This window comes from Xiphophorus couchianus, chromosome 8, assembly GCF_001444195.1.
Source record: "Xiphophorus couchianus chromosome 8, X_couchianus-1.0, whole genome shotgun sequence".
Taxonomy (NCBI): domain Eukaryota; kingdom Metazoa; phylum Chordata; class Actinopteri; order Cyprinodontiformes; family Poeciliidae; genus Xiphophorus; species Xiphophorus couchianus.
Window position 1 is genome coordinate 6,756,617 of NC_040235.1, and position 23,051 is coordinate 6,779,667.

The 23,051-nt window shown below is 36.9% G+C and overlaps 3 protein-coding genes and 1 long non-coding RNA gene across 7 annotated transcripts in view; 2 read left to right on the forward strand and 2 right to left on the reverse strand.

The window, feature by feature from the left end:
- The window catches only part of LOC114149750 (protein NLRC5-like), a 1,536,511-nt gene that overhangs the window by 1,278,348 nt on the left and 235,112 nt on the right, over positions 1 to 23,051 (reverse strand). The gene's annotated exons all lie outside the window — the stretch shown is intronic.
- Positions 1 to 23,051, forward strand: part of LOC114149825 (uncharacterized) — a 461,125-nt gene that overhangs the window by 263,352 nt on the left and 174,722 nt on the right. The gene's annotated exons all lie outside the window — the stretch shown is intronic.
- ssna1 (Sjogren syndrome nuclear autoantigen 1) lies at positions 2,351 to 9,178 on the reverse strand. The gene is made up of 3 exons (XM_028025933.1): positions 8,945 to 9,178; positions 7,610 to 7,809; positions 2,351 to 5,738 (listed from the first exon to the last, which is right to left on the reverse strand). The coding sequence occupies exons 1-3, from the start codon at positions 8,994 to 8,996 to the stop codon at positions 5,652 to 5,654; spliced, it is 339 nt and encodes a 112-aa protein (XP_027881734.1). The 5' UTR covers positions 8,997 to 9,178; the 3' UTR covers positions 2,351 to 5,651.
- ehmt1b (euchromatic histone-lysine N-methyltransferase 1b) overlaps positions 10,431 to 23,051 on the forward strand; it is a 35,400-nt gene continuing 22,779 nt past the window's right edge. For 2 of the 4 annotated variants that reach the window (XM_028025820.1, XM_028025821.1), the window contains exon 1: positions 18,863 to 18,925. In XM_028025820.1, coding sequence (XP_027881621.1) covers positions 18,878 to 18,925 — 48 coding nt within the window. In that variant the 5' untranslated portion in view covers positions 18,863 to 18,877. Of the gene's footprint in view, positions 10,514 to 18,783; positions 19,060 to 23,051 lie in introns of those variants that run through there. The other 2 variants (XM_028025822.1, XM_028025819.1) reach the window with 2 other exon arrangements.

The following is a 23,051-nucleotide window of genomic DNA, read 5'->3' on the forward strand; positions in this document are numbered from 1 at the left end:
TCAAAAAGTATAAAAATAAATAACTAAAGAAATACTTGAAAAAACTTAAAACTGAGTTTCAAAAGTTGAACATTTTCAACTTTTTAAAAAAGAATTTCCTGTTTTTTTTCTTGAAAACTTTTGAACTTGATCTAAAATTATCAGAATCTTTTAGTGGAATTAATTTTCTTTTCTTTACATCGGCCCTGATTTGCCACCGTAAAGCAGACACCTGTCGATCAGTAGCAGCTTTTATTCCATATCGAATGCTCTGGAAAAAAAGTGACCTTCGCCAATTATAATATTAATAATAATAATAATGTTTGTATGTCCAAACGGTCCAAACAAATCATGGCTCTGCAGAATGTGTCTATGTGAATTCTTCTACCTATAAATGTTGCGATTCGATGTTTTTTTGCGAGTTTTTTTCTGTGAGGTTTTCGTTTGCATGTGTGAAGGAAACCAGGAGGAAAAACTTCTTACTTGATTTTTTTAAAAGTCATACCTCGAATACTTTGACATTCCGGTTGTTTGAAGGATAAATCATAAAAATGAAACGTTAGTGGGAACTAGGCATGGGTTGGTATTTGCAAATTTAAAGCTAAAATGTAGAATATGATCTAATTGTCACATATTGAGTATTACAGCCATGGGCAGATCTAAATGGGGGCCAGCAGGGGCCGTGGCCCCTGTACTGAATAAATAATATATAATCAGTTTCTTATAATGACATAGAAACTGTAACTAATTGATCTTTGGACCAATTGCATTTCTTCCCTCCACAATTTAACAATAAATTAAAAAAAAAATGTTTGAGTTTTACCTTCAGCTGTTGTCTGGATCAAAGTTCTGTTCCCTATGGAGCTACATTGGGGCCATAACATTTGTTTGAAAAAATTTGGAATACATTTTGATACTAAACAAATGATTTGAAATGGGGAAAAACAATTTTTTTAATTAAATAAAAATTTTACTGATTATTTTTTTTCCGTTTCAAACTTCTGGTCAGGTTTGGCATGTGGGTGGAGCCTCAGATATGGAATCACAACTGGAAAAAATATTCCCAGCTGTTGCATTCTGGAACTTTGGGAAACGAGAGCGTTTTCAGTCTGTGATATTTTTCAAAACTAATCACATAAATATAGAATATATATAATTTTTTTGTTGGGCCAACACACCTGAATGAAATGACTTACTGGTTTAGTCTCAGAGAATTTTATGACAAATTTAGGGAATAATTATGCAATTTGGATCACCCACTTTTGAATGACATACAGAAGATAAGAATCACTGCTTTGTAGTAATTGTGGATCAAACAAAATGAGAGAATGAAAGAAATGGGACTGAGGACGGAGCCCAGAGGAACTCCACATGTAAATGGAGATTTATACCAGAAATCAATGGGAGTTTTTAGTTTCCCATTGATTTCTGGTTGGGGGTTAAAATGTCTTATTTTTAAGTATTTAACCTGCCAATCAAGGAAAAGTTTAATAACTTTGATATCCAGCTAATTTATTGATACATTTTTTTTAGTGTCACCAGAATTGAGGCAAGAACTTTTTCTTTCCCATCTTATTTTGGTATTTAAGAGTTGAAACACGTATAAGTAGTAAAAAAAAACAACTTATGGGCCAAAAATGGAGCTCAGAGGAACCCCACATGTAAAGGGAGAAACGGATCTAAAAATATTGACAGTTTCAGCTGGAGGTGAAAATGTCTTATATTTATTCTTATTTTGATTTCTAACACATTAATTGGTGCATCTTTGTTTTGCACCAACCAGAATCCAGGCATGAACTTTTTCTCTTGCATCTCATTTCGATATTTAAGTAAAAGTAGCTAAAAAACTAATGGGACTGAGGGTAGACCCCTGAGGAACCCCGCACGAAAAGGGAGTAAAAGACCAAAAATGGTTGAGTTCTTAATTTAAAGTTACTTTAACCAGCGAGGGGTTAAAATGTCTGATTTATTTTTTCCTATTGTCTCTGTAAATCCATAGAAGTGTGAGTAGCTTAAAAAAACTGATGGGCCAAGAATGGAGCCCTGAGGAACCCCAAAGTCGATAGAAAATGATGTCTTTAATAAGAGAAAAAAAAGAGAGTTTCTATAATTGATGTTCTGAGCAAGAACAGGCTGATCCAACGAGGCATCAAAACACAGTAAACAGTTTAACTCTTTAAACTTTTTTATTAGCCAGCCCATGCCTAGTGGGAACAAATGGATTGAGAAATCGGCTTTGTTTATGCCTGAATTTTGTTTTTAAGATTTTGTTTTTATACGAGATGATTATGTTTTTCTTGACCTCATTATTGCGCCAACTGATTAAAGTGTTGCTGTGCTGGCCTCACACTCGTCCCTCCACCAGTATTCCCGAACTTTTCCTCCACAATCACTGAACATTTTCAGTCCTGGAAGCTGGATTATTGTTTTTTTAAATTCCTGGGGTCTTTGATGCTGAATGTCTTTGCACTGTCATTCTTTTGTTCTTGCGCTGCGTTTTGCACCTGATGAGTCATAAAAACAAGCGATGGAGGAAATTCGCAGAGCACCAAGCCGAACCGGAGGGTTGAACCGCTAATCCTGTGAAAACTAAGCGGTACTTTTGTACCGGTAAAAAACAGAAGGACGCCGTTTTGAAGTGAAACTGTCCAGCCGAACCGGAGGAATGCACTGCCGATTTTTGCCATGCTTGCTTCTGTTTTTAAATGTTTGTCGCAGCCTTGTATTAAAGTCTCATGATTGTCGGCCTCGTCACTGTGACTACACATCCACGGCTCCGCAGCAGGCCCAAATTAGCCCCAAGTTTATTTGTACTGATGGTTGTTTTGGAGTTTTCTGGTTCTGGATGTTTTATAACCAGATGTTTCTGGTACAGAAAAGCAGCAACCCGCCATGATTGGCAAGGAACACGATGCTTGTTACCCACTAAATATCTGCTTCTGTATGACCCCAGACACAGCGGTGGACACAACTAACCCAAAAGTTGCGCTAATCCCAAATCACTGGTGGTAAACATTGCTTCTGCTGATGTTATAGCGCTTTATTAACCTGGAATTTAGCAGAAGCTAATGCTAAATTGCTACACCAACAAAAGATTCAGCAGAAGCTAGTGCTAAAGTGCTACAACAGCATGTTTAGTAGAAGCCAATATCAAAGCACCACACTAATATAAAATTTAGCAAAAACTTGCACTACACCAAGAAGAAATTAGCGTAAGCTAATGCTAAAGCGCTGTACCAACAAGGAGTTTAGCATAAGGTAATGCTAAAGTGCTACAATAACATAATGCTTAGTAGAAGCTAGTGCTACAGCACTACACCCACAAGGAATTTACCAGAGGCTAATGCTAATGCGCTACACCAACATGTTGTTTAGCAAAAGGTGAAAATCTAAGTCGATATTATGGCGATATCAAACTTTATTCATTTGAAAGTTTATAAAACAGAGAGATAAATTAGCACTTTAGAATTTAAATCAGAGGAAGCTAAGTATGCTAAATGTTTTCAAAGTTAGCTCTGCTACTAGCACATTAGCATTTAGTGTGCCCACCACTGCCAATAAATATCCATTAGCATGTCTCCTTATTGTAATCAGGGTCAGCTGATCCAAATGGAAATCAGAACCAAAGAAAATATTGGGCCTTTTTATAGACATTTATCTCCATAAGTCATGAAAATAAAGACAAATAAACTGGAAATCAATGGTTTAGGTTTGTGGGTTTGAAAGGAAAGAAGGAAGGGACAAAAAGCCTTTGCTTGGATGGTTTTAAAGTGATGCAGTTTATTTACAGGGAATTCAATCATTTCCTCAAATTTCTACTTTTGTCCTTCATTTGTTGCCTTATTGAACTTATTTCACTGGACTGAAGATGATCAAATGAAAAATCCTTCAAGATTTTTCAGAAGGCCTGCAAAACTTCAGATTAAGACCTTTTTAAAATGATTAGGAAGCTGATTATGTAGAATAGAAATGTTAAAATTTTAAGTCTTTTCAACTTTAAAACAAATTCAATAGGGTTTATAATTATGAGGTACAAATCTCTGCAGAATGGCTTTATTCATTTAAATTCTAAATAATTCTGAATATTAAGTTACCTTGAAGGTACATTGGTTTATTTAGGGATATTTGAGTAAAAGTAGGGTGAATACAAATGCACACCACACTTTTCAGATATATTTTTCTTCTGTTTCATAATGTACTACTCTATGCAGTTAAACTGAACTTTGTGTAAAAACGTTGATATTTATGTTTTAAACCTTCAGAAGTCATTTAATTATTAAAACAATGCACAATTCTAATAGTTTTAGCATCAAAACTGTGAAATTATTTGGCAAATCACAGTAAATTAATCCTAATCATTTGGGATGATTTAAATTTTTAATAAGATAATTGGTTGTGGTTGATTTTATTTAGAGGCATCGGAGTAAAGTTCACTGCCAGTGTATTTCATTGAGATTTTATGTGACAAACCAACACAGATAGTGAGTGTATAGTTGGGAAGTTAAATCTGATAAGTGTGGTGTGCATTTGCAGTAAATCCAACTTACTCTCTTACCTCAAAATAAAATGTTATTTGCACTAAAAGTAAAGCACTAATAATAAACATTAGTTCCACTAATGCTAAAGCGAAACAAAACTGTATGTAGTGCTAAAGAACTGAATTCAGCCATGTTGTTACCAAACGTGTGTTAGTTGCACAACATGTTAGGGAAGCTAAGTGTGCTAAAGGTTTTCATGTTGCAAAAACAACATAGGAAAAATTACCTTTGCTACTAGCATATTAGCTTAAGTGTGTCCAGATGTCAGACTTTATTCAACTGAAAGTTTACAACATTAGCACTTCAGGATTCATCCAAATTTATTTAGGAGAAACTAAAAGCGCTAAAGGTTAGCAAAAAACACTTAAACCAGAAAACAAAGTTAGCTCTGCTGTTAGCAGATTAGCTCAAGTGTCTCCGGCACTGCAGATGTCAAGCTTTATTCAAGCAAAAGTTCAAGGAAATTAGCGATTTGAATATTAATAAAGGGAAGATAAGAGGTTAGCAAAACCCAAAAATTAGCTCAAGTGTGTTCTGGACTGAAATGTCTAATTTTATTCAACTGAAAGTTTACAAAGCAGCACTTTAGTATTTATTTACCTGAATAAATATTAGGAGTCTCTAAGAGCGCTAGAGGTTAGCTTAGAGAAGCTAAACCGAAAATTAGCTTTCCTATTAGCGCCTTAGCAGAAGTGTTCTCACTTTTGCTAAAATCCAGGTTGTAAAGGTGTGAAAGTTCAAGGGTCATGATTTTTTTTTTTTATTTGGCTGCTGTGGAGGCGTGGCTCATGTTGATGATCCATCCAGATCTTCCTGCTCTCCGTCTGAAACCAAACGCCTCACTTCCTGGTTCATCCTTTATTCACTTCCTGTCTGTAACTCTCCATTTGCTTACTGTAAGCTGAAAAAACAACAAAAAAATGTTGTACTTGTATAATAAAAGCTGAATAAATAAACAACCTGAACTAAAAGATGTGCTGTGAATGACTGACTGAAGATGTACGACTAAAAGTCAAACATTTATTGCTTTAAAAGGAGAAAAAAACACAAATATATTATTAAAATGAACACAGAAAAGTGGGTTTAAAAGTGCAAAAACAGAGTCCAGCAGAGTACAGAGTGTTTTTCTTGGTGCTAGTTTTTCCACTGCTCTGGGGATTTGTTGAGGTTTCCTGCTTCCTGTTTCAGGACACTCAGTAGAGACTGGGAACTCTCCAGGATCTGCAGAGGAGAAACAACGAAAGCAGGTTAAATAAAACCAGAACATTTCCTCACATCATTTATTCCAATGTTTCTGTTCATTTCAGGGATTTTTGGTAGAAAAATGAAGAAAATTCAATTTATGTTTCTGTTAAAAAAAGTCGCTGCTAAAGAAGCTGCGCAGAGTTCTATATCCAAGCATGTAAGTGGAAAGTTAAGTGGAAGGAAAACTGTAAGAATTAAAGGGTAATTTTGATTCATACTTGCATTTTCTAATTATTTTGAAAATACATTTTCTGTCTGTTGTAATACCCATTTTGAATCCTACACCATGTGTTTGGGTGTTTAAAAGAAAGGTTTAGTGGAAGAAGAAGCGTTAACAGAATATTTATTATAGAGAATTATAATTTAAATTTTACATCTTGTGCAGTCAGCTTCATTATCAAAAAATATTTAAGCATATGAGTAGAAAGAAATCATTCAGATTTATACTTAATTTATGATAGTTTCCTCAATAACTAAGTTCATTTACTACATATATTCTTAATAAATTTTCATTTTATATTTACTGTTTTGGCATTTATTTTAAAAGCTTTTTAAGAAAAAAGAACTTCTTTAGACAAAATTCGGCCATCTTTTCTTCCTGGATCATCTAACTTCCCTTTAACGCACCAGGAGCTGAGTGGCATTCATCATCTGTTGCCATGGCGATAAAACTCAGTGTCTAATCTTAAATATTTATTGTGTTGCTTGTTTTTGCTAGAAGGAGATCATTAACCAGAGCCTCATGGCTTCCTGATGTTTTCCCAGTCAGACCAGTTCAGGAGTTTCTGTTTTCAGAAATTAGCCAGAGGACAAAGGGAGTTCAGCAATAACAAGTCGGATAAGAATTAATTTAAAGCTTTATAAGGTTGTGGAAACTCTGGTTGAGGTTTTTCTCATAGAAAGTTTTCATAAAAAGGGAAAAAACTTAAAAACTTATTTTCCCCACTGGTATTAGTTTGGTCATGTTTCCATTGCAAATGTATGCAAAAATTTGTAAACAAAAACAAAACACAATTTTGCAATTAAAATAAAAAACCAACAGACATGTAATCAATATCAATAGATAATACATCTGATAAAATATTTAATATTTGGAATATTCAATATTAAAGTTGGTGGAATCAACTGACTCACTCACTGTCTGGTTGCCTAGCAACAACCTTCTGGGTAAGAAGCAGTTTCAAGTCCCCACCCGCCCTCCCCAATTGTGGTTGCCTAGCAACGACCTGCTAAGCAACTGACGCAGAAGCAGTTTCAAGTTTCCTCACTGCACCTGAAAACTGCTTAAACAAATGCAACAAAAAAAAAACAGCTTGTGGAGGAAACTGGATAAAGCAGCCGGCAGTTTGGTAATATTTCAGATATTTAAAACAAAAAACTAATCAATAATTATCGAAATCAAGTATCGATGCCAACTGACATAAAATTCTTGAATTGCGATATCCATAGCCCTACACGAATTTGCAGTTTTTGAAACAAAAACTCTCCCGTACTGTTTGTAACAACTACCTGCAATAAGACCCTCAATGATGCTAAGCTAACATGAATACCTTGGCGTCAAGATGCTAAGCTAACATGAATACCTTGGTGTCATAATGCTAAACTAACATGAATACCTTGGCGTCAAGATGCTAAGCTAACATGAATACCTTGGCGTCAGGATGCTAAGCTAACATGAATACCTTGGTGTCATAATGCTAAACTAACATGAATACCTTGGCATTATATTATTAAGCTAACATGAATACCTTGGTGTCATGATGCTAAGCTAACATAAATACCGTGGCGTCATGATGCTAAGCTAACATGAATACAGTGGCGTCATGATGCTAAGCTAACATGAATACCTTGGCGTATGCAGCCTCTGTCTCTGCGATGGTGCGGTCCAGGTTGGCCCTGGTGGTCAGTCTATGCGCCATGCTCTCGTTGACCCGGCTTAGCTTCTCGGAGAGAACCCGGATGTCGTGCTGGAGTCGCTCCTTCTCGTTTTCCTCCAGCCGGATCTGGCGGTTCAGCTCGTCCCGCTTCGAGCACAGGTCCTCGATACCTGACGAGACAGAAGAGAAGGCCGTTCTTAAAAGAACCGTCGAAAAATGACCTGCTAGGATACTTTGATGAGAGGAGGTGTTTTAAAATCCTAGCATATTGGTTTAAAACAAAATTATATGAAAATAAGTTGTATTGATACAAGAAAAAAAAGGTGTGATAACATGAGAACAAACTCATATTACCAGAATAAAGTCATAAAGCAAGCAAGAAAAATAATCATCTCGTAATAAGAGAAAAAAATGTTTGACAGTAACTCAAGATAATATCAGAATAAAGTCGTAAAAATACAAGAAAAAAGTTGCAACAATTCCAGAATAAAGTCAAGATAAAACGAGAATAAAGTTGTACGACAAAAGTCAGAATATTTTGAGAAAAAATGATAAGAAGTTACAAAAACTTACAGTTGTACGACAGCAACTTGTCACAATACGAGCAAAAGAGTTTTAAAATCATAACAATATAAGAAACATTTTTTAATAATAATACTCCATCGTAGCAATGAGAGCTGATCAAGAAAAAAATCGGCCGATTCCGATCCAGCTGATCGGTGCAACTCTAGGTTGTCGCGAAAGATTGATGGTTTTATCATTACTGCAAATAAAATTTAAACTTCCTTTCACGTTTTTATGACACAGGTTTTGTTCACCACAACCTTTAACATGAAAAAGGAGCTATATTTAAAACTTCAGCCTAAACATAATCTCAGACGAACCGTCCTCAGACTGCAAGACCTTAAACAGATTATGTGAGGCACGGAGGATTTCATCCTGGCTTTTCTACCTCACAGGTGAGGATGGATGGTTCAGAAAAGTGAATAAAAGTTACAGTTAAATTAAATCTACATCAACGTGCAGTGCAGAGAGTTAGAAGCTGGTTTTAACTTTATATCCCAACCTGTGAGCGTTAATCTGATTCCACTGTGCTGTTAACAGGTTTACACCCAATTTAAATCTTTGTTTTTACAACTAAAGTCGTTAAAGAGTTATTTTATAAAAGTACGCCCTGTTAAAACGGATCATTTTACTGTTACGCGGTTTACGGGGAGCAGATTTTGAACCGAAACAACATGACGACCCGCTTTAAAACCAGAAAACGTCCATCCAGGCGGTTAACGTGTAAAAGCAGCGACTTACATTTCACAAGCTCGTTGTTGTAGGTCTGAAGAGCCGCGGCTTGTTGGGCCATGGCGGCTTTTAGCGAGATTCCCGCCGCTACGTTCAGTTAAACTGATTGTTTTTAACGTTTAACTGCAGCTGACTGCATGTAAAATAGCAAACAGAGGCGGTTTAAACGTGAAAACTCAACTGAAGCGCTCCTGCATGGCGGGTGATCCTGTACTACTTCTTCTTCTCTGGTAATGGCGGTTAGCAAGGAACGTTCTGGTGCATTAGCGCCACCATCTGGAATGGAATGTTTAACTTGATATATATATTTACTATTATAAACAAGATTCCTCCTACAATATTCCTAGCTAATAAAATGAGCAGAGGTGAACAGTAACCAAATGTATTTACTTAGTTACATTTACTAGGGTAATTATTTGAAAAATAACTTTTAGGAGTAGTTTTACCCCTCCGTACCGATTACCTTTACTAATATTATTATTATTATTATTATGAGGTGTCGCTGCTCTTGCTTGAGTAAAAATTTCTGGATACTACGAGTAACTTCATTGAATGAACGACAATCTTTTCAACACAATCGAATGAAATATAGACACACCTACAATTTATGTTAAAGTGAGACCTCTTGTTTATAGACAAGCTATGTTCTTCTATCAGAAGCGTTTGAAAAGTCAAATAAATCATAATAAATACAATAAAAACCTGAATATTGTTAACGGATGTATCCCAGTATCAATTTCAAAATGTTAGTTTCATAGACTTTAGTTTTTTAACAATTTTAATTTGTTCTTAGTTTCAAGTGTTACTGGTTTCCATTGGCTACTAATTCCCATATGTCGAAAGCAAAATAAACTTTTTGATGGCTGTTGCTACTAAGTTTTGACACTTCATTTTAGCATTTGAAATATTAGAATTTGCAGTTTATGTTTTCCTCTTTCTGATGTTGAGAGGCATAGTAGGCAAAAAGTATACTGGAGAAAGAGTAGCACTACTTCAACATATTTTTATTCAAGTAAATGTAAAACGTAGCCATCAAAGAAATGACTCAAATTATCAATCATTTAATATTTAAAAGTTACATAATCGGACAGACCAAAAATATATAAGTGGAAATTTTGGTATTTTAAGGATCAAAATGACAATAATTCAAATAAGTAACAAAAAATAGCAAAATCAGACAAAAACAAAGTTTCCAAATCAGTTTTTCTCAATAAAAGAACTTATGGAACTTCAACAAAAACTGCAGATCTGTGAATTTTTGGTCAAAACATGTTTGTATTTCATTCAGTGGGTGCAAAAATCCATAAAATTAACTCAATTAAGAGTAAAAATACTTCACAATGAAATTACTCAAGTAAAAGTGGAAAGTACAGCGTAGTAAAAATACTCCATTACTCTAGTAAATGTACCTGAGTACAGGTAACAAGTTACTGTTTATTTCTGACTAATGAAAGACATCATTGCTGTTTGATGTGTCTCATCTAAGGTGTGGTGTCGCTGATTGCGAATCAATAAACGTGACGTCACCGGTGTGGGCGGAGCCAACGTCCAGGCACCATGGCTTCGGTAGAAACCGAGGTGAGTATCAGAGCTCTTTCTACGCTAAACTCGTCCCACTTCGCTGCTCTTTTCCTGCGGCCGGAGGACCGAACTCCCTCCCTACGGCCGGGGACTCGGTCTGTAGGCGAGCAGACGGCCGGTGTCTGGTTGTAGTTTCACCGTGAGCTGCTCGCTGCCAGCTCGCAGTCTTGTGCTTTTGTGCTGGACCCGGAGGACAACTGAATGTGCAGGAAGATGCTGTGCCCCGGAACATGAATGACCACCGCTGGCGTGTTGCTGGGCTAACCAGCGGGGCTTAGTTATACACGTTCCCGGTCCTTGTCACTACCCCTGAAGCTGTGTCCACCTTTAGCCGCTCATAAAAACATACAGATGTTTAGCCGAGCATCACGAGGCGATATAATTCATAGTTTTTAGCTGTTTTTCATTTTTCCCGGCTAACTGGTGGCTAGTTACGAGCGCTGGTCAGCTAGCTAGCAGCGATGCTAGTTAGCTGACTGCTTCTCTCTATCAAATATAAAACCAGAGAGAGTTTTTTATTGGAGCCTGTTTGCTTTGGAAAACGCGACGCAGTCTTAGAAATATTTGTAGCTGCAGCTGGTTTGAGAGTGTTGTCTTTGCTGTGGTTTACAGCATGAAAGCTAACCGACTAATGAATGCAACTGTAGCAAGGCGCCAGCTCTGAAACCGGGTTTATTCTGTACTTTTTCACCTCTTAAACCTGATATTTGCAGTTTTTCTGCTTGCGATTGCTTGTTTTTATAAGGTGAAAGCGGATTTGATCATTTCCTTGTGCTGCTTTATGGTTTAAAAGAGGGCAATGCTGTTTCTGATTTTCCTTATTTTCATTTAAAGTAAATAATTATGAGGAGGAATAACTAAAGAGACAGCTCCAGATTAAAAACAAAACAAACTAAAAGAAGCCTTAATGTTCACAGCATCTGTTTTGGGCTTCAGTTTTTGTTTTCTGTTATATTTTATACATATTTAAGAGGTAATGCATGATGTCAGACGGCAGGGGGCGCTCAGACAGCATTCTGGTTTCAGTGTAAAATCCTAATTGTTTTTAAGCTGGACTATTGTCAAAGTAACTGAGTGTTTGGTGTTATGGTATATTTTCATTTCATTATATATATAAAAAAAAAGCTAATTATGTTCGTATCAAAGTTAGAGGTGTTTGTGGAATATGTCCAATTAACAATTTTGTAAATCTGCAACTTGCTGATTTATAAATAAAATAATTAGTTACCTTTCAGATACATTGAAAATTTAACGGTGTTTATAAAACAATACTTTCTTGAAAACAGCTGAAAGTTGGTCATAAAATGCTTAAAAATTCTACAGATTTTGTGGATAGAGGCATTTATAACCAAACTGAAATAATCAATAATCACATCTCATTTTTCTTTTGCATACTTCAAAATGTAGACCGATTTTTAAAAAAATTTTTCCAGCCTTCATGTTATCTGCTGAAGCTTTGCTCTGTTTTGCTTCCTTACAGCCTGAATAAACCAGACATGTCTTGCTAAGATGATTGAGTAGTTAGTTACAGTTTAGTGCTTCACCTGACTTAACGTTTTCTCACCTGATCTGCTCTGAAAATACACAGAATTGAGACATGGTGTGTTTACTGTTTGGAAATAAGGTCAGATTTTAGATTTCCCAACCAGCCGGTCACCTGTCAATCCCAGCTGAGATGAAAAAGGAGAAGTTTTGGTCATCTGTGCAGCTCCAGTCGTGTAACGCACATTTTTCTTGCTCTCGCTGGTTTCCTGGCTTCAAGATGTTGGAGGGAAGTTTAGTGATAAGATATGCAAAGCAAACCTTATCAGGACTCTGACGTAGCAGCAATAACAGTTTTTTCTTTTGACTTTTTCACTTGGAGCAAAATTGCCCTTCAAAAAACTTAATCTTCAGAATGGAAATTATCGAGCTTATTATTTTCTAACATGCCACTAATTGATTAATTGCTTATTGCGACAGGGTTATTCAAGGTGCTTTTGTTACTTGGGCCTAAAAGACTATATAAAAAATAAATAAGGTCCAATACTGGATCCCCGAGGAACCCCGTATGTCACCTAAAAAAGAGGGAATAAATAGTTATTTTTGACACTTTTATCGTTACCGCCTAAAAATAATATTTTTTTAACTCAACGTTGAAACAAAAAGGTTAAAATGAAAAGGATGTTGAGTTTTTGGAGTGGGATTTAAGTTGAAATCTCTGTTGATTGTTGACCTTATTCTATTTTTCTATTTCTTTATACTTTCTCATGTTCCAATAATGTTCAAAATAAACTAAGGAATTAGAAATACTCTTAAAATAACTTTATTTTATCGCCTTTTTTGTAGGATTTTAGAAAATAGACTGACTGGTTATGTTGCCAGTTGTACCTGAATGCACCATAGAAAGGCAACCATTTGGAAAACCCTCAGTGTTGAACTCCTGGTCTCCATGTCAGCCATTAGAAAAACTCGTGTTGCATTTGGGGCCGGTTGAATCCAACAGGCATTTGGGTTTGGACTTTAGTCCATCTGTCTCTCTACCAGTAATGTTTAATTTCTGTTTGTCTTCGTTGCAGGTGAGTAAGTAGAGTTTTTATAGTTGTTGGCGAGCGCTGACATGAAGCTGTGGTTTATTCATCATTGCAGCTGAATAAGAAACATTAAAACTCTCTAATTGCTGACTTTAGGAGTCGCTGCGGATCTGTTTTGTTTTGGTGTTTTTGGCGTTTGATTATCACAGCTTTGCAACTCCATCCTACTGAGAAAGTGGTGGTTCTGCTTTAACGTTCCATTTTGTTCTTTTTTTCCAATTAAAGATTGAGGAGTACATGTTAGGCCCACTTTAAGAAAAATATTTTGTGGAAGAAACTGGAATAAGATATCTGGTTTATAATCTTTTGCCGTCTTGGAACTGTTCTATTGTTGCATATTAAAGTTGCTACAGTGCATTTAAAGTTTTGGGTCAAAGAAAACTGTTTTATGTTTGCTTAGTCAGTCATTTTATTAGAATAGCACATTTTAGCAACAAAGTGCTTTACGTCATAAAAACATAAACACGTCACACACAGTAAAAGACGCTGTATTTTGTCAAGTGCCATCTTTAAAATCATCAGTACACATCAGATATGTTGATTAATATTTCATTTATTATGAGTCAAAAGAAACTAAACAGGTGACTATTTAGTCTAGATCAAACTCGAGGCCCGGGGGCCAAATCTGGCCCGCCGTAGCTTTTTATGTGGCCCTCTAGTTTCTAGATTACATGAATAATTCCCTCCAGTTTTTCACAAATCTGCAAAATTCACACAAAATCATCAGATCTCCACCTTTTTTCTGATTTTACTGAATTTTTTTCTCAAAATTGGCCAAACACTTTGAGTTTAAATGACTGCTGCCTCAGCTGTACTTGATGTCAGGTTATAGTCTGTGACCGATACGGCGATTAATAAAAAGTCACATTTAACTTCATACATTTGCGCAAATATTGTAAAAATGTCTTAATATTTCTAAAATAGCACCACAAAATCTGTGATTTTTATTGCAAAAAAAACACAATCACATAATCCTGGAGGAACGGCCATTTTTAACAGTTTAATGGGTTTTATCAGTAGATTCTGGTATAACCGCCCCTTTAAGAACATTCAGATTTTTGATTTGGCCCAAAATGAAAATGAGTTTGACACCCCTGGTCTAGATTTAAAGGAACTCAGTGTTTCGGCTGTTTTGCAGTTTTCTGGAAGTTTGTTCTAGATTTGTGTTCTGGATCAGGTGCAGCTGGAGGATTGATTTTCTTTTTAAGGCAGACCTGTGAAGACGCTGTTGCACAAATCGATGCGACTGAAGATAAACGCATGGATGAGTTTCTCCACCTAGCTGGGACATTAGTCATTTAATCCTGGAAATGTTCTTCAAGTGACAGAAGGCCCATTTTGTAACCGTCTTTATGTGACTCTGAATGTTCAGCTGATCTGATCTCTAGTTTGTAGCTGTAATAACTGAATCTGTTCGGTGACTCGTTCCTTTTGTGGTCCAAAGATAATAACTCAAGAGTTTTTTTTCTGTTCATTTGGAGAAAGTTATGGCACATCCACACATTGATCTGTTCAGAGACTGGATTGTTTCAGAGTCACTGCTGACATCGTGATGTAGAGCTGTGTATCATCTGCGTAGTTATGGTAGCTATTCTTACTTCCTGTTATAACCTGAGCTAGTGGTAGCATATAGATATTAAATAGGAGGGGTCCAGGGATTGACCCTTGGGCTACACCGAATGTGACTTCTGTCATTCACCTTACAGGAAGTTTCCACCTGTAAGGTGTTTCTGTCTAAAGGGCTGGGTTTAGTCTGCTGTGCAGAATGTATCACATTTCTAGGTGTAGCAAAGCTTGCAGGTCTAATATTGAGTTTTTATTGTTAGTGTGTGTCACATGTCCTTTACTGTAAAAACGCTTCCTGCTTCGTTTGTATGAAACCTGTTATGTTACTTTATAAACACTTGATACTTCGTGGCTGGAGGAAGAAACTTTCTGGCAACCATTCAGACATTCACTAATCTCCTGTTTGTGTCAAAGTTATTTGTAATGGTTTTAAAATTAAAACCTATAAAATTATTGTTAATTAAACTATCTATGGATTAAATGTTCTTAATCGTGTACAAGTATTACATACCTGTACACTTACATACATTTAGTCCCTTTCTACTTTAATTTTGCACATTTTAAACAAATCAATTTACAGAGATTAGGGACCACAACCACCTGCTAGTAGCTCAAATTCACAAATAAATGTATACTATTCTTATCATTCAAACACCAAATATACTTTATACACACAGTGGAAACCGTCTCAGCTCTACCACAGCAGCTAACATCCATGGTTTTCCTTGTTGCCATTTTTGGGGGCACAGCCAATTCTGCACGGGCTAAAACACCAACCAACAGCATGTCCAGTAGTATTGCTCCTATGTATTTTAGCTTCCCAAGCCACTTTTTCTTTAAAATATTTTAGAAATGGCTAACTGGCTGCTTCACAAGCCAATACGTTATCAATGGAAACTCCTGGAACTTCAAATTAGAGCAGCAAATAAAAGCTGGTTTTGGAGGAACGGCGATGGAAACAATCTTCTCGTCATGCCCGTCATGTCAGGGCTTTTCTGGACCTAACAGAGTAATCTCTGGGTTTAACCAGAAAGTAGGATATCATCATGCAGTTACATGGTTACTGTTGTTTGGCCCAGTGGTTTGTTTGGGGAAGATGAAGTTGTGCTGTTGTGGCGCCATCTTGCCTGGTTTATGCTCTTCCAATAAGGTTTTTTCTCTGACGTCTTCACTCTTGAAGTTAAACTATTTCAAAAGGAAATATTTTGAGAAAGTACAGTCAAAAGAAAAGTCTGATTACTGCAAATATTTAGTGACTGTTTGGCAAAGACAGTGTTGCAGCAATCAAGTCAACTAAACCTAAATGCATGCATGAAGATCTTCCTTGGACATTAGTCCTTTAATCCTAGAAATATTCCTCAGGTGATGGAAGGCCGACTTTGTAACTCTCTTTATGTGTCTCTGAAAGTTCAGGTCAGAGTTCATCACTGCACCCAGATTTCGGACCTGATTACTAGTTTCTAGCTGAAGCTGACTCTTGATCGTTCCTATTTAGGTCCAAGAATAATTACTTTAGTTTTGTTTCTGTTCAACTGAAGAAGGTTATGGCTCCTCCACGCCTTGTGTGCAGAGAAGACATCAGGGCAGGGCAATAAATCAGTAACAATATATGTTACGGTAGACATGATAAAAAATATGTCCAACAGAAGGTTCAATAATTTCACTGAATTTCACAGAACCGCACAGCATTCTGGGGGATGTAGGCAGAGGAAAAGTTTTAGCCACTCAACCTCTCATGGCCACCTAATCAATCCTGGCGACATCAACCAACTCACTTTCTCTTTGGTTACCTAGCAACTCACTTTCTCTTTGGTTACCTAGCAACAACCTGTTGAGTAACTTGCACAGTAGCAATTTAAGATTTTGCCACCGTGCCTCATAACTACGTAAAAATAAAACAACAAAGCTGTTTAGTGAAAACCATGGATAAAACAGGAAACATCATCAGTTTGCTAGTATTTCAGATATTTAAAACAAAACAAAAAACTCATCCATAATTATCTATTTTGACCGATATGAAATGTTTATGTCGTGATTCGTTTTTCAGCCATATTACCCAGCCCTAGTACACACAACCAGTACCTCTCCTGGTACTTTTTGAGAAAAGTACTTGTTAAACATCAGGGTTTCCCCCAGTGTATTATAAGCCTGGCGGGCCTCCAGTGTTTACTGGAGCCCCCACCAGGCAAAGCATTGCTTATTTATTTAAGTCTTTTTAAAATGTTTGCATCTTTTAAAGTCTTTATAGTTGTTGTTGTTCAGGTATTAATCTTCCAATCTTCCAATAACACATAATTATCAAGTAACATTTTAAAATTTCCTGTCAACTTTAAATATTTATTAACTCAAAAACACGACGGGCCGCTGGATGAATGACTGACACCCGGCTTAGCAAGTTTTCTGGGGGAACCGTTGAACATGATTAAAATATGATTTTTTATTATATATTACATTTAATAATTTTACACATATTAATCAGTGGCAAGGAATAGTTTCCACCCATGTTAAAGAATGATTTAAAGAGCAGAAAGTTCTGATATCTGCTAATTGAATTTCCCTCTGCGATTGACAGGTTGTTTATTATTATTATTATTATTATTATTTAGAACTAAGGGAATTCTTGCATGTTTTTCTTGTGCTCACCCAGCAACACAAACCATCATCAGAGTTGGTTTTGCTTCTTTAACTGGGAAACTCGATGGTTTTATTCATCCAGACATTTCTGATTGAACCTTATTGAACAACCTCTTTTTCTCTTCTTGCTGTTGCTCTATTTTAAGTGTTTTCAAGGCAGATCAGATTGTAGCTGTTTGGGTTTATAGTGCGTTTGGTCGGCCAAGTCATGCTGCTTCTTTCCTTAAGACAAATTAAAGACAGCAGAGTTCACGTTGCAAACTCCAAACACTCGAGTTGGGCTGAAACGATTCTTCGAGTGATTTGAGTGCCTCGATTATTAAAATTCCTAGAGGAAAATTTATCTGCCTCGAGGCCTCATTAAATTATATTTTATTATTTAACGCACCGTGTTCCGGCCGGGTTATTGCTTGCATGGCGCTGAGGTCTCACTTCCGCCTGAGTTGGTGACGAAAGCTAAGTGTTAGCAGCATAACGTCCAGTTTTCAAGTTCGGCCCGGGAGGATTTTATTGATTCATGATGATGTCCGGATCTTTGTTGTTTTTAAGAATCCTTAAAATGACTGGCGCGATGCCTGGAGTACGGCAGCTTTTCTCCTCCTGGAGCTGCTGCCTGCCTGGTGGCGTTCAGAGCGAACGGTGGGGACGAGCGCTGAAAGTGTGTTTATACAGGTGAGGCTGATATTAACACTGCAGATTAGATGATTAACCCAAGTGTAACTTTACGGACGAACCAGAAAATTAATTTCATATCATCCCGGTCTCAGTGATGTGAGGCGGAGCTTATGGTGGTGGCGGCACGTAGATGAGTTTCTGTGTGACGAACGAAGGTGTTAAATCCCGTCGCTAACACGAACACAAAAGCTATAAATGTCTGGGCACGGTGAGAGTTCATCTATTAAACGGACTGAAGATTAATACATAAACCAAAAACTTTAGTATTGACATTTTTCATAAGTGGATTTGTGAGCCTGCCTCTTTATTATTGAATTGAATATAATTTCATATTTTTGTATAACTTTTCTTCAGGTTAACTTGGAAAGTGAGCTATTATTGTTACAGGTTGATTTTCTAAACTACAGAAAAGTTATTGTTAGGGAAGCTCAACTGTGAAAAACTGGATTGATGTTGATATCCGATATTAACTCTGCTGTTATGTTAGATTTATGTATTTATTTTATCTTTTTACTTTATCCGATTACTCGATTAATTGTAAGAATAATCGATTACTAAAACATTAGTTTACAACAGCGATACACTCGAGTAAAACTGTTTTTGTTCTCATAAAAGCTGATTGAATGAAATGTGTTTATCTTCAGAAATGACTCAGATATTTTGGGTGTGATGAGTAAATGTGTGTTAAGACTGGGGAAAACAACATCCATCTCCAGTTATTCTGATTGGCTTGGACGTCTAAGCTCTTCCATGGTGACTTGGCTCCAAAGGATATCTTCAGAGGTCAACCAGTGGAGAGAAACGGAGAGGTGTTACAGTTTGAACTGACTGAGCATGCTCAGTGGAGACCCTTTTGAGGAGGAGGAGGAGAACCGACAGAGGGAGCCAACAGGTCACGTGACCGGCGAGGTGAATGCACATGCGGGGAAAGAAAGAAAATCGGGAGCAGTCTCTTCAGCAGGTTTTCGCGCTCTCTCTCTCTCTGTCCTCCCCACCATTCCTCTTCCTCTCTTACCCCACGCACTCCTCCTCCTCCTCCCCCTCTCCCTTTCTGACGCCTTCTTCTTCTCAGTGGAGGCCATGAGAAGAAAGCAGGTATGATGCTTCCTTGAGACAGAAGAGGAGAGACATGCTGTGCTCTTTCTCGGTTGGCCTTAGGTGCTTTGAGGACATGTAGTCTTGCTTCATTGTTTCTAAAATAAAAACAATTGGTTTGAGTTCCTCTTCTGTTTTAAGACGATTCTCGAATTGAAAGTCTTAATGTATTGAAGCCATAATTGTTGTTTGGCGGCGGTGTCGAGTTATCCAAAAGGCATCAGAGAGTTTACATGTTGGATCCTGTATGTGGACGGATCTCAAAACGAACGTACTCTGATTTACAGCATGTCTTTCCTCAAAGGGAAACAAAATTCAGACTTGACAAAGTTGTTAAAATTTCTCCCAATTTGTGGCTTTTATTGCTTTAATGTTATTCTTGCATTGGGTCTGTGTCCTGTTTTCGAATCAGAGGCTACAGAGAGCTGGAAAAATATTTTCTGAAAATGAAGATAAAGACAACAAAGAACCAGTGGCGACGTTTCCTCCGTTTCCTTCAGAGTAAACTGTCCTTGAGAAAAGCGTTCATACTTTGTGACGCGTTTTCAGGCCTCTTGGAACAGATCTAAAGATAGGTCACAGGCCTTCACATACCAGACTCACGTTGGAGAGATACTGAATGATTGAAGCTCTGTAAAATTCCCATTTTCTCTACAAAACATGGAACCTGGTTGTTGTCAACCTCCAGGCCTTTAATGACTTTAAGCTCCAGCTGCAGCTTTGGTCTAATCTACCATGTTTTCTTGTTAACTGAGGCCTTCAGGACTGCTGATCTCCTCCCTCAGGTTTGGAGATTCCTCAGGTTTCCAATCCACCAGTTTCCCAACCCCTTCAGTCCTCCATCTAGTGGAAAACCGCTGCAATGGCCGAGCCATGTCAGTAAACAGTCTGGTTGTGAAATGGCGGAGCTCTGCAGACAGCTTTCTCTGCCTCCCTTCCCCCCTCCGTCTCTCTCTGCCTACTGAATCCAACGCCACTTCCACTTTCCACCACTAGGGGGAGGGAAGAGGCCGGGTTTTGTGTTTTCCTTTGAGTAAAAAGAGGAAGCAGCAGTGTTCCTCCGGTCTTGCTGCTCCCAGGTGTTCCTGCGGCAGGTCAAGCTCCACTCAGACTGGACGGTCTTTGGGAAACAGCCTCAGTTTTTGTGCTGCAGGGCAGATGTTGAGCAAAGCTTGTTGCTGATTGACAAGGTGCTGGTCTGCCTTGGGTGTAGGGTCTGTGGTGGTCTGCTCTGACGGTTCCACTTTGGGTCTGAGTTGCAGGTAAAGGAGAGAAATCCTTGACGAGAAACAGTGTGGACTGGTTTGTCAATGTGCAGACATTGACAAACCAGTCCTCTGATTGGGCCGGTTTGAAAGGAAACAATTTGCTCCTCCATGTCAGGGAAAGTCTGACTCAGAATCGGCTTTGTTCGGCCTCCGTGAGATAGACGAGAGCTCTGACTCTTGTCATTAACGCTGGCTGGGCTGCTGTTAAAGGTCAGGCTGACCTGAAGCTGCTTTCCTCTCATGTTTGTGCTGAAATGCAGCCAAAGATTGAAGACTTTGCAACAAAGAGGCAGCGACTCCTTTCATGCCAACCTGCATCTTTTGTGCAGGGAAGTGAAAATGAAAAACAGGCGAACATTTGCTGCCTGCGCAGCCGGAAACTCTGTCCTTCGTTTTGGTCTGTATGTGTTAACACACAGGTTCTGTTGGGTATTTCTGGATTCCTACAGACATCCCTGCCTGGTTTGTTCATTTTGAAGGTTGACGCCACAGCAGGGAAGCTGTCAATGTAAATCTGGATCTGAGAATCATTTTCCTGTATAATTTAGTCCAATTTCTCCTCCAGTTTTGTTTATTTTTCCTTCTGTTGACAGGAAAAGAGAAAACTAACAGAATCCGTTGATGCACATCACATATTTTAAATATTTGATTAGGGTTAGATTGATTAATCATCTTAATCTTGGTGAATCAATTATTAAAATAATCGTGAACTAATTTATAGTAATCGATTAATCGTTATCTGCAGTATAAAGATTAAAATAAAGGCCATTTGCTGAAAGAACAACATATTCAGAGCAGTAATTTCACCAAAATTGCAGAAAAGATGAACACATTTTGCATTGAAGATGAGAAAAACCTTTGTCTGTTAATATATTTCACCCAGAACTCCTCAAGTTTCAGTTTAAGCTTCATCATCTGGGTCAAATTCTGCAAATAAAATCTCAACTTAACCAATTTTTAATCGGTTTATTCAAAAGATTAATCACTGATCAGCCATAAATTGCATTGACTTTAAGTCTAACAGAAAGAGCTGAACTTTGTAAATGTTGATGTGAGAAATATTTTTAGCTGCAGGTGCATCCTTTGCTCTAAGTGATCAAGTATTCATTAAACAAATGTTATATTGATGCATTTTAGGCAATAAGATGTTTATTTTCTTATCTAAACAATGAAATGAATTATGTTTATTTGCATCTTTTAATGTATTTCTAATGTTGCATAAAAAATGGTTCAGTGGTTCATTGAAAACGCTCCAGAATGTGCTAATTTCTTCATTCGATTAATCGATTAATCATCAGAATAATCAATTTATAAAATAATTCTTAGCTGCAGCCCTGCTGTTTACACAAAAAATGTTTTTAATGCTCCAGATTCATCTTTATTTAGTATAGAATTATCTCCAATTTGCTGTATAATGTTATTTTATCAACAGCAAGTTGACAAAGAAATGGAAGCTCACACCAAAATAAGCAGTTGTAAAACAAATTATTTAAAATAGCAGCTCAGAGGTACACCCTTCTATAAACGATATCAGAGGAGAAATTTGATTTTATGTCCCACAGTGGGGAAATCCAGGTGTACCGTCAGCAAATTTAAGGTCAGCGAAAGCAAAATTATGTCTAAAAATAGATGAAGACGTTAAAGTAAGGGGGAAATTTACAACTTAAGAAAATTAATACTGTACAGTTACCGTTATTTAACATTAACACGTATTCTCAGTGTTACTTTCTCTACTGTTTTGATAAACAAGGAAGAAAGCCGGGCTTAAATAAACCATTAGTCAGAGTAAATCATCAGTTGATTTAGTTATTGATTAATCGTTAATGAACAGAGTCAAAAAACTTGATCTGGTGAAAAACTGAGAGTAAAAACGTAGTAAAAATATATACATTTTGCATTTAAGATAAAAAACACTTTAGTCTGTAAATAATAAATGTTTTAGCTTCACCTGATTTACTACAGAAATACTCAAGTGTTGCATTTTAGGCAGTAAAATGTTTTTCTTATTTAAAAAGGTAATCGAATTATTTTTTTATCTGAATCTTTTAATGTATTTCTAATTTTGTATTAAACAATCTTACGTTGTTAAAACACCTGTAGAACGTCATAAAAAAAATCTGATTAATCATCAGAATAATTGATAGATTAATCGATTACTAAAATAGTCGTTACTTGCAGCCCTAGGATAAACACATTTTAATTTGTATAATTTTGATATGAGGAAGTAAAACTATAGTCATGTTGTAATTAATCATATGCTTTCAAAGAACCTTCAAAAATTGTTGCTGTGCATAAAAAAATTAAATCAGATCCTGAAGTTTTACCCAAGAAAGAACGAGGCTTGTGGAGCTCTTCATTTGTTTCCGGATAGTTTTGCTGATTTATTTTGGTTTCTTCATTATTTCAGATAAGGATGCAAAGTGTGTGAGAAGTTTTCTTACGTTCCCTAATCAACCTCTCAGGAGATTATAAATCCATCATCATCTTGGCTTTTTGATTATCCCAGCTGGTGTAAAGTAAGAAACGAGGGAAACAGATTCACCTTCTTTTTACACGGTGTATGCAAATAACTGGTTTCAACTGTTTCAATGCTCACAGCTTCAGCTGCTCAAAAATCACTTCCTTACAGTCAATCAATGAGGCAACATTCAAGAAAAAAAGAGTTTAGAGGCCGTTGTTTCCAGATCTTCAGGAGATTTGACTCCTGTTCCGAGGAGACATTCA

Coding starts and splice junctions, on each gene's coding strand:
- ssna1 (XM_028025933.1), bottom strand. CDS start 8,996: ATGGCCCAACAAGCCGCGGCTCTTCAGACCTACAACAACGAGCTTGTG. Junction 7,810..8,944: donor CAACAACGAGCTTGTGAAAT/GTAAGTCGCTGC, acceptor CTGTCTCGTCAG/GTATCGAGGACCTGTGCTCG. Junction 5,739..7,609: donor CAGAGGCTGCATACGCCAAG/GTATTCATGTTA, acceptor TCTCCTCTGCAG/ATCCTGGAGAGTTCCCAGTC.